Source organism: Ctenocephalides felis, unplaced genomic scaffold, assembly GCF_003426905.1.
Source record: "Ctenocephalides felis isolate EL2017-DRISC unplaced genomic scaffold, ASM342690v1 CF-g0.4_SCAFFOLD_00845, whole genome shotgun sequence".
NCBI classification, from domain to species: domain Eukaryota; kingdom Metazoa; phylum Arthropoda; class Insecta; order Siphonaptera; family Pulicidae; genus Ctenocephalides; species Ctenocephalides felis.
The window spans coordinates 21623446-21635514 of NW_020536999.1; the positions used below are offsets into that span (position 1 = coordinate 21623446).

The following is a 12069-nucleotide window of genomic DNA, read 5'->3' on the forward strand; positions in this document are numbered from 1 at the left end:
CGTTTTAATTATGTATCTGAATAAAGATAAATAAATAAAATATATAAATTAAAGTTAATAATTGTATAGACTTTTAATATTTACCCTTACCACTCGGTACTGATTTATAAAACAATCTGCCAGGAATGCGGTGCCACATTCTGACGAAAACATACCTGATGTAAATTTGTGGACATTAAAGAACGTCTATTTACGTCAGTATGTTGAAGTTCAAATCAATTTCCACAAGGCATACCAATCTGCCCATTTTACGGCTGAATTGGCTCCTTTTTCTAAGAATGAGCAAACTTTTCACCTCACGAGAGCCGCATTTAATTTTTGAAATTTTATGTCGCACTCTATAATATTTTACAAAACTTGATATGAACTTTAAAATATAAAAATTTTTAATTGAAAAAAAAAAACTATTTGTAAATTATTGCAACAGCAATAGATAATACATGATAGTTACATTATTGATAAAAAATATTTGATATAAATTAAGATATTTAAAGTTCCCCATAAAGCCCTCCGGCCGCGGTTTGCTCATCCTTGATCTTTTCTATTGTACATATGGCCTGACTTATGGCCTGACTGCACCACCAGCAACCATATGGTTTTTGACAGTATTTAGTGCAATTTTGGATGAAAACTGCTACCTTACATAGCCTTGCCATAAAATTAAGAATGATCAATCGTTTTAACTCACAGGCCTCATTTAATTTTTGTAATTTTATGGCGGGTCGCAATCTATAATAATTTTCAAAACTTGATATAAACCTCATAATATAAAAATATATAATGGGAAAGGAAAACTATTTGTGAATTAATGCAACAGCAATAGAATACATAATAATTACATCATTGATAAAATAGATTTGATGAAATAATCTCAGATATTTAAAGAGCCGCGTAAAGCCTTAATACGAACTGAGCCATTGTGTATACAAACTATCAAGTGACAGGTGAGCACAAGGACCTATGTTGACCCCTCAGAAAGATAGCCGAGTAGAAAGGGTTAATTTCAAGCGCAACAAAATCAATAATCCTAATCAGGTTTCGAAATAATAAACAAAGTAGTCTCAATAAACCCCTGTTTGAGCTCGGACTAGTCCGTAAACGTGATATTCAAAGACGGACACTTCCTAACCGCCTGCTGCATAATACTATTAGATCTCTCTCTGCTGTTATCTCGACTACTGGACGAGCCATTGAAATAGCCGCCACCGAAACCGATACCGGAACCGAGACCCGCCCCCGACCCTCCACCTCCGCTGGAACCGAAATTGAATTGTCTTACCACGCCTGAACCGATCTGCTGCAGCAGTCCGGTTGTGCTCCCCTGCTGACTGGACGCCGTCGACATGCAGCCAGAGGTGCGCCGGGAACGAATTGATTGCATTGACGAGGAGAGCAGGAACGGCACAGAACTCGAAGTGTTTGGCATTGAGCCGCCCTGGAAATGGATCGAGGGATTAATTGGTAAATTAGGAAAATGATTATTAAAATTGATTATAATGTCATGTAATAGTATCCTGATCTCAGATTGGCAACTAAGTAAGTGCAGATTTTTGTTAGAAAATCGACATATTTGTGAGGAAAAATATTATACCTCATTGTCTATTTTGTTCAATGACTTTTTGTCATCTTTTAACATCATTATCCCATTTTTAAAAAACTTCTGGTTTTCATTAGAATCAGATACAACTTGAGAATATTCTAAGAGTTAAATTTTTTACCATTTAAGAAGTTTGGTATTGATCGAAACACAAAGTAATCAAAAGGTAGATGGCCAAACCTATGTGGTGGATTAGTATGAGTATCAAGTTTTAATTCGTTAAACAAATTTTTTGATTTGTTTTATCATTTCACGCTGCTTTTTTCAACTGCATTATATAATTTTCTTAGTTGCTCAATGTAGGCACCATATTTGATCTTTCAGTCGGGTTTTAAGAGTACAAGTAGAATATTCCTTTTTACTGAATTTCAACTGGATGATCAGAGCGTTTTACATCTTTGAGTGGAAAGTCACCGGGACGAAATTTGGATAACAAATTGCCATTTTTTTAAGGCTTCGACTCCATAAACTGCTCATATTTTTGGTGTACTCAAGATACCTTGCATAAATATAAATAGCAAAATATGACGTCAACCGAAAACTACGCATCAAAAAGTGTTTTTTACTGATTGAGAGCTGAATTGACTACTATTCACTAACAAAACCTTAATTTCAATTGAAACCACCTAAGCTTGAAACCCAAACTTTCTTAGTTGCCAACCTAATATGATATTAATTTTCTAATCTGAAGCTTTCTCTCCAAAAAATATTTACATATGTAATATTTTATTTATTTCATAGTACGCATTGCTTATACCTTATGTATTAGAACTAAATAAATGAAAAATTAAATAAATTTTTGAAGATCAAAGGCTTTTAGCTCAGGAAAATAAAATTATAAATAATAATAGATATCCAGAAAATCTGATTAATTTATTTATATGCTAACAGAATCATGAGTAAAAATTATATAAACACTCTACATATTTCATTGAATTATATTAGTTACAGTCGTTTCGAGACTGTAATTTGTTTTATAGGCAGTTCATATTATAATCATAATCATGAAAAACCTTACTTGAAATTTAAGACTGTCAAAGTTTCTAAAGAAGGAGAATTTTGCTTTTCCGGAACACCGAAAACAAATTTTTGAGAGGAGAAGAGGAAAATAATTTCAGAAATGTATACATATTTAAAGATAAGTCCAAAATTGGTTGTAAATTTATATTCAGAGCAAAAATATGAACAACATTAAATTTTTCGATAGTAAGTATTTTGTTCTCATTAAAGTTTTTATTATTTCTAAGAATTTGTAACTTTATTATGATTATAATTAATGATATAAATTTGCATACCAAAAAATCAATTAAAAATTTCTGCAATTATAAATACGATTATGTATTTCATCAATAAAAGTAATACTTGCCATTAAAATTTTCGGAAATTATATTCTAATTATTATTTAAAAATTATTTTATTTCAACTTTAATCACTTTAAGCAACATTTATCATACAAAATACATTAAACAAAAATAAAATACAAAAAATCACATTGAAAATACTCACGATCATGCTCCGTGCAAGCTGAAAATGAGACAGATAAAACATTTAAAACATTGAAATGATTTTAACGTTTTATTTAACCTAAATAATTCTATTCAGTTGAAACAAATAAATATTTTCAACTTCAGTAAAAAATATGATTCTGAAAGTATGTAAATTCAGTAGGGCCTTAATAAATTTTATCTTACACATTTGATAAAAAAAAACAAATTTTATAATATACAAACGAATTATGATATGGTACATTTATATGATTTGTTTAATAGTTACTGATATGAAACAAGATGCAACATTATAACGTTTTGATAAAACAAGGGCAGCAAAAACACACAATTTATTATTTATTTTATGATAATGCAAATATTATTTTATCGGCCAATCACATTAAGCACCATTCGTAATAATAAAATTTTTATGGGGTGTTTTTTTGCATAAATTTATTATATCGTGAATGACAGTTGATGGATCATAATGAAATGACTGACAAAATGTATTCTGAAGCTTTTTGACGGTTTTATTAATTTAATTGAATTGATCAAATATGCCAGAGCATGATAAATAACAAGCAATATAATATTTAATTTAATAACCAAACAGGTGTTACAAAAATAAGGTATATATAGTGAGTTTTAAAATTCAAACAACGACTGATTTTGAGAGCTTTTTTAAAGCTTTTCAGCTGTAAATAATCCAAAGAGTCAATAAATAAACATAACTAAACAATTGATAATTATTCGTTAACGAGGTGATTTTTTATCATGATTATTTAATAAATTAGTTCTGCAATTAAACAAAAATAAATTATGCTTGCATGAAAATTATTGGCCTTACTAAATTCGTACCACAAGGTCGCACTTGTCTTAAATGTTAAAAAAAATATGTAGGCGATGAAATATCCTGCTTGATTTATGCAATAAACATATGTATAAAAAATATATATTCATATATATAAACAGCACAATTAAATTAAATAATCCATAACTTGATGAACACGACCATTCAAACATTGTTGAGACGGCACTGGACAGCACTGACAAAACCTGACGAATAGATTGAAAAAAATGGAAGACTTAAGGACCCATTGGAAACTGACCAAAAATGACTAATAATTAACTATAACTTATTTTTATAAATTTATTATAATTTATGTATTTTTTCCATTTGTGACTTTTTTTGGTTTTTGGGTATTTTCCAAAATGGATCCTTAAACAGACACCATAGGCGACTTACTACATAATTAGATGTTGCTGGTACAGATAAACTTGAACCGGAACCCAGTCTGGCAGCAAACTGTAAAATACGATATTGACTAACAATCTAAAAATAACTAATTATTAATAAAATGGTAAAGAATTATTCATAATTTTTCAACCACTAAATAACATCATTGCTATGTATGTACTTGTGTTAAAAAATATCAAGAAAATTTGATCAATGTCAACTAATGGAAGGGAGCAAGTAGTAGTTGGAGAAAAAAACAGTAGCAACAAAATATGTAATTAATTTTTAAAGTAAAACTTTAGGTTGCGACTAGGGTGTAAATCCGTACAAATGCAACGGAAGTGCGTTACGGCCGAGTCGAGTGCCAATGATTCGTCAATCGCTCTCGATGATATCATTTCGATATGGGTTGATTGTGATAAGTTGTCGTATCATGTGCGAGGCTTCTTTGTATGCATGACTTTGTATGTGCGTACGTCACCGAAAGCGTGAAGCATATTGTTTATTTTTCGGTGTTTCTTGTCGTTACATTTTAAAGTTAAATAGCAGTACAAAACTTGAGTTAATAAAACATATCTGGATCTGAAGAATATTTTATCCCGTCCCCCATAAAAAATTATAGTGCAAATAATAAAACAAATGAAAAATCTGTGCCGTGTAAAAAACGTAAGTTTATTGATTAGAAATTATTTCTATAATATTCGTAGGTTCTATTAATCTTTGACATTATTAAAATGAAAAATATTTTTTAGGCAAGACAAACACTTGCTGTACAAAGAATGAGATTATATTGTCAGTGAAAAAGTAAAAAAAATACAAGCAGTCAATGAATGTATGTTAATTTCAATTACATGAAGTTTTTCAAACACAATTACCTGATGAGTGAACGAAAACAATATTTGTTTAGGCATTGTTTAACATAATCCACTGTGTGAACGAATATTATAGAATTTATTAATCAGAAATTACTTCATTTTTCTAGTGAAGGTTCGTTTCTAAATGCTAATTACAATGACCAACCGATCATGTCCTATTTGAAGTTTGACTGTATTACATTATTGTTGTTAAATATTATACATATTTTAATGCTATTATAAATATATAATTTATATTTTATCATTATATAAATGTGTATAATGGTTGACAGTAATAAATGTGTGCATCACGAGTGTTACCATATTACTAATAAACATTATTCAAAATTGTTATATGATGTATTTATTTTTACTTAAAAGCCATCTTGTACAGTAGCAAATAAATTTTACTTCAATCGCGTGTGAACCTTACGCGCACTCTTTTTTAAAATTGATATTAATGAGTCATCATTAAATATTTACATGCAATATGATTGCAATCTACAAAACAAGTATAGATATCTATTTTTAAAATCAGTACTTTTTAGTTTAGAAGGTATCAGTTACCATAGTCGGTATAAATAACCAGATCTACTCCAATATTACAATTTCTATACAAAATGAAAAATATCACTTTCATCCTTCAAATTCTTCTTTTATTCAACACTGAAACTACCTTTTCATTCTCCTAATGGCTTTAATCTATCAACTGTCGCGTTTAAAGTAATATCCTTGGTCTAGAAATGGAAACTTTAAAAAGACAATCATGTTGCCAAGAATGAGAATTCCTCTTTATCGAATTAAACTTTACGAAAAGGATTAAAATGCAAATTATAAGATACTGGCAAAGAGAAGGACGAAGGAAACAATAAATTACAAAGCGTGGAAAATTTATATACCAAGAAGAGGATAATTGGTAATCTAATTTTGATAAAGAAATATTTTGCATCCAGGAGAATGGTAGAAGTTGACACTGGGGAATAGAATGGATAGTTTATGTTATTTGTATCTTTATTATTAGATTGATCCATTTTGATTTCCAAGAAACTTTATATTTGCCACAATATTTCTACTATCCAATTTGGGCAACTTTTAGAACCTAACCATTATGAGGGCATTATATAAAACCGTTAGTGCATTATTACAATTTAATTATAACCAAACAAGTGTTATGATTTTTTTTATCACCACTCACCGTAGGTGGACTAAGATTAACAGCAGACCCTCTTCTTTCCTGAGGTCCTATACTGCTGTGTCTCCTGATTGGCAAACCTCCTCCTGGTGTGCCTCCTGGTGAAGAGGCGCAAGAAGGTGCTATCCTGATTTTCGGTGTCATCAGAGTATTGTCACTCAAACGACGATTGGGAAAAGCGTTGGCCACTCGAAGAAAATTGCTATCAGGAGACGATGGTGAACCTCCAGTAAACCACCAACCGCCCAACATGCCGGAACCTGTTCGATGTATGCTGGCTACATTTTTGGGAAAGGGAAGCCGGGGAAAAGTGACATAGGAGAAGAAAAGAGAAAATTCGCCGTTTGATTATTTTTTGTTGTTAATTTTGATAATGGACAGACCAATGTGCAAGACGACATCCAGATTTCTGGTGCGGAAAACAAAAATTGGAATAAAGTTACAAAACATTGTGGAGACGAAAATAATTTTGATGTATGAAAAGTGATTACCACCAAATTCATAAAGCAATTTAAAAACAATAACAAAATTAATAAATCAATACGAATCTGTTCAAAATATGTTTGTTCATATAATTGTGTGGTTATATAGATTTTGTTGTTTTCGAAGTGCAAATGTAGATATTTAATGTGTAGTTACTAAACATAAAATACAACAAAAATGTAGAACATGTATCTAGAAAAATTATTTTGAATTATAATTGCTTCACAAAAAAAATCATAAAAGTAATTACTAGGCAAATTTTCAATACCAGTATGGAATCAACTAAAAATGTTAATGAATTAAAATATATTTTTAATTATTTTTATGTCATGTATGTTTGAGTCATTTTAAATATTATAATTTTAAAGTGTAAATGTGTATATTTGTAGATATTTAATATATAACAAATACAGAATAATTAACCAAAGAGTACAGAACATTATAAAACATTAACCAAATTCAAATGCAAATATACATAGAGATTTCCGAACTGAATAAAATATTTTAAAAAACATGTAATTTATGTAAATACACCAAAAATCGTTGTGCAACAAATGCGTATGACAAAAGTTAATAAAATAGTTGATCATTGTGCTCGAAAATAGCATATGTAATTAGTGCTTTCATAAAATTTACAATTAAAATTTTGATGATGATTTTACAGCCAATTACGGCGATTCGTGGAATATGGGGATGATCAATGTATATAAACATATATATATATATATATATATATACTTATAAATAGTGATTTTTAACGATCGGATGTTATATCAATAAATGAGAATTTTTGATTAAAATATAATTAAAATATCTACGATTTGCCTTATATCCGCGCTAAAAATATTGAATTTGATCAAAACTAAGTTTATAAAAATGCACCAACATAAAATAAGTTATAAAAATAGTAAGGAATTTTTTATATTTATTAGTTAATTGGTAAACTAAAATCTATCCTAACTCGGTATATCAAAGCTTCCAAAATTTTCAGCTTTAATATCTTATTTTATCCATTAATTGGTTACGAGAAAAAATTGTTTCTATTTTTTTAAAAATGTTTGGATTTTTTTTAAAAATCAGGTAAAAAATAAATACACGTGATATCTTTCTATACCCCTTCCGCCCCACGTGATATTTTGTGATTTTTTATCAAACCCCCTCCCCATAGAAACCTCCTGGAGGACGCCCCCTTATATCATAAAAAATATATTTTTAAACAAATAATAATTTGAAGTTGCATATTTATATATCTTATTTGCGACTAATATTTGATTTTCACGTAATATTTCGAAAGTTTCCAAAATGTATATAAATGCAATGCCAATTAATTACGATTATAAATCTGTCGTTAAGTGAATAAGTCAATTTTCTCTATTTTGTAAGGGTTGATTTCAAAGCTTCTATCCGTATAATATCGAGTATTTGAAATTAATGGTTCAAATTTTATATAATGTATCTAATTAATGTCTAATATATTTTGTCCAGTACTATATCAAGAGCGATAGTTAATTAAAAACTATTTTAAGAGCGACTTAATGTGAGAAACTGTTGCAAATAATTAATTGTTGAGCCTAGTAAAATTATTCACAAAAGTTACAAAAAAAGAGCAAAATCTATCCAGATTCATTTTAAAATATTTTGAGATTGCATTGAAGTTCATACCAGAATCCTATTTGAATTTTATCCATAACTTATTAGATTGTCATTGGATTCCTACCAGAATCAAAATTTGATTCACATCAGAAACTGGTGAGATTCTTATCAGATTCATATCAAAAATTAAATATATATAATAGTATAGGCATGACAGATATAATATATTGCATTTAAATAAACCATAAAATGAAAAATAACTATATATAAATCATATGGTCATAAAAACCATTTAAACAGATATAAAATAGTATGTAAAATTGTTCACACGGCCAAATCTATTTTTAAGACAATTTTACGTTTTATTCCAGCGAATTTCATACTATACTATTATGCGCACATAATAATATTTATTTTATTATATCAAATATATAAATGTATTCAAATATATAAATGGACTTAAGATAGTACATATTATTAAATTGGGTATTAAAGTCGAAACTATTGTGCATATTTTTATATCAGAACATTTTCTCTTCAAGTCATATTATTATTGATAGAACGCTCGATCGTTGGAACTTAGTTTTTACAAAAGTATGAATTATATATATATATATATATATATATATATATATATGTATCATTTAATATCACAGCAACAACAAAAAAAAATCTATTATCCATGGAACTTTTCCAAGAAATATATTTCCGATATAAATCGATCCGTCGTACTACATTTAAACATTCAGACTCTCAATTTAACATTTTCTCGATGGTTCTGTAGCTTTTGCGCATTCCATCTCGATAAAGTTGTAGTCGTTTCTAAGAAGTTTCTGTAGAACCATCCCTTATGGTGGAGTTAGGGGTTAATAAGAGAACAAGAGATATTCTCGGAACATACTGAATAAGTAGAGCTTAAAGCTTTTAACATTTCAAGGATTTAACGCAGCTTTTAATCTATGCGAAACAAAATTTAAATTTTACAATGTGTTCAATGGAAAGTGGAAAATTACACCCGAAGGGATTATGTTGGAAAGATAGAGGATATGTTTTTAATAATTGCCTTGTTTTTTATATAAATTTCATTGCAATTATAATTGTATGATAGTTGCTATTTAAGCATAACTGAAAATTTATGCTTTTTTCATTTTTAATTAATTTTTTTTACTTATAAATTGATATTATCTGGTAAAACAAATTTTCAATTATAATTTATTCAACTGACTTCAATTATAATCTTTTCGACAGAAACTTTAAAACAGTTTCAATTATACTTTCTTGGAAAAGTTACAAAATTTGTAAATAACCATAACTGAAAATTTATGCTTTTTTCATTCTTGGAAAAGTTACTTTTCATAGTAAATTGCATGGCAACATTAATATCAAAATCCAAGTAATAATTAATATAAATTGGTATAAACTGTCCACGTAAAAACACATTTTCACACACACATACACGCACACCCCCACCCCCACCGACACACACACACACATATATATATATATATATATATATATATATATATATATATTTGAATAGTCAATGAAGAAAAGTCAAAATGAAACTCGAAACGTGCACAAAATTTTGTTAAAATCATTTTAAATAAAACTTGTTTTTTCTTTTTATAAACTGATTAGATGCCAGTATAAATAATATGCAATTATACATTTTACCATCTGAATATTAATACACATATACAAATACACACATACCCACATATGTATATTTATTAAAATATCAAATTAAAGAATTTCTTTAAAAAACACTAAAAATATGAAACACAAAAGTGCATTGTATTGAAAGCATTGAAAAGCTCAAAAATTAAAAAAATTATGATAAAATTTGTGGCCTTGATTTTTACATTATTTTTCATATTATTTATGTTTGATTTTGTTACAAAATTTTGAAGTAAACAAATTTTACAACAATTCTGAAAATTAGCTGTAATTTTTTGCGATCACATTATTATTAGGTTGTCAAATATCTCCCTTCCGCTTTTTTGCTCTTGGTTTATAATACAAAAAGGCGGAAGGGAGATATTTGACAACCTTATATAAAAAATATTTTGTATCATATGAAGATATATGAGGTATCAGGTAAAAAAAGTTATTTTCAATTGTTTGAAAAATTAATATACACTTTATATAGTATGTGCAAAAATTTTAGTAAGGATGGTAAGAATTTAGTCAGATTCCTGTACAAAAAATAATACTTTTAACAATTTCATTATTTTCTTAATAAATACTTCTAACTATTTAAAGGTCACTTCATAAATTATTAGGTGTTCAATATTCGGATCAATATTAGTTGTTATAAAACGTTTCCTGCTCGAATCACCAAATTATACAACGATGCTTCAAAATTAATTTCAAATAAACATTATCATTATTCCTCAAAGCCACAAAATTTTCTTGGTTCTATTATTCACCTGCCGAGTTCTTCCTGGCCATGTCTTCGGCGCTGCTGGTCTTCCTCTGCTCGATTCGCAAATTGGGGATGTTAAAGGGCGGAACATGCATGTTGTCGGAACTGAATTGATGTCGAAGTGGTCTATGTCTTTCCGGAGAAGGCAAAGACAGGTTATCCAGCTTCAATTTGTTCCTTTGATTGCGGTCAATTAGGTCTAACATCTCTTGCAGAACCTGGTGGAAATTAAATTAAACATCGTAAACATGATGAACCGATAATGAAATCCTTTTTTTAAGAACCTGGTATATAGAGAATTATATAGTTTTACTTATTTCTCATTATGTGATTTGGACCTGTAAATATTTGCATATAATTAAAGAAAATGTATATGGCTGAGGTTGCTAAAAGTCTGTGTGTATGTAAAGACAAACTTTGACTTGACGTCACTAATCACAAAATATTAAAGAACATTCGATAAAAATAAGTATAGACACTCGTAGATTGTATCAGCATTAAATTCTTTTTTGTCAAAAATCTTGAACATATTTTGAAAATTCAAATACTGTATTAACTTGAAAAGATAAATAGTTTTTAGTAAAAATCAGCCTTGCCATTTCTTCGCTATTAACTGCACGATTTTTAAATATTTCAAAGAGCAGTTTTCTTTTTTCTGCCAGAGAATTTTATAATATTGACTCGACTTTTAACACAAATATTTTTAAATTTTTGTGTATAGGCTAGAGCGGGGCTTAAAGGTCCGCTGGTAGAAAGTCGATATTTATCTTTAGTACGCAAAATATAAATAAGGTTTCAAGTAAAAATGTTATTTAAAAGTGTGCAATATTTAAAAGTAGGCAAAGTATATTTTTAATGGCATTATTTTAAAATAAAAGGCAAAAACATAGGAACCAACTATCACCTTAATTCTTACAATATTAATATTATGAGATATTCGGGAAGGAATGTATCAATATTAATACCAAAGGGTTTTTTTCTTTTGTAGTTTTTTGACTTTGTGCTATTGTATTTAGTTTGTTACCTGAAAATAATTTTAAGTAAACGTTGCTTATTTGTTTTATAAGATGAATTGTTATTTTCAAGTTAGATTCAAAAATATAACCTCTATGATGGCTTACAAATGGGTGTGGTAAAAATGAAAGGGTGGCAAAAAAAGAGTGCTGTTTGTTCATATGTCTAAATTAATATATGTATATAT

The 12069-nt window shown here is 28.5% G+C and overlaps 1 protein-coding gene across 1 annotated transcript in view; it reads right to left on the reverse strand.

The window, feature by feature from the left end:
• Nucleotides 1-1087: 1087 nt before the first annotated feature.
• The window catches only part of LOC113380477 (SCY1-like protein 2), a 159604-nt gene continuing 148622 nt past the window's right edge, over nt 1088-12069 (reverse strand). The window contains exons 13-18 of the mRNA XM_026619709.1: nt 10873-11086; nt 6371-6627; nt 5332-5351; nt 4334-4379; nt 3104-3121; nt 1088-1435 (exon numbers count right to left, since the gene is read on the reverse strand). Coding sequence (XP_026475494.1) covers nt 1088-1435; nt 3104-3121; nt 4334-4379; nt 5332-5351; nt 6371-6627; nt 10873-11086 — 903 coding nt within the window. The remainder of the gene's footprint in view (nt 1436-3103; nt 3122-4333; nt 4380-5331; nt 5352-6370; nt 6628-10872; nt 11087-12069) is intronic.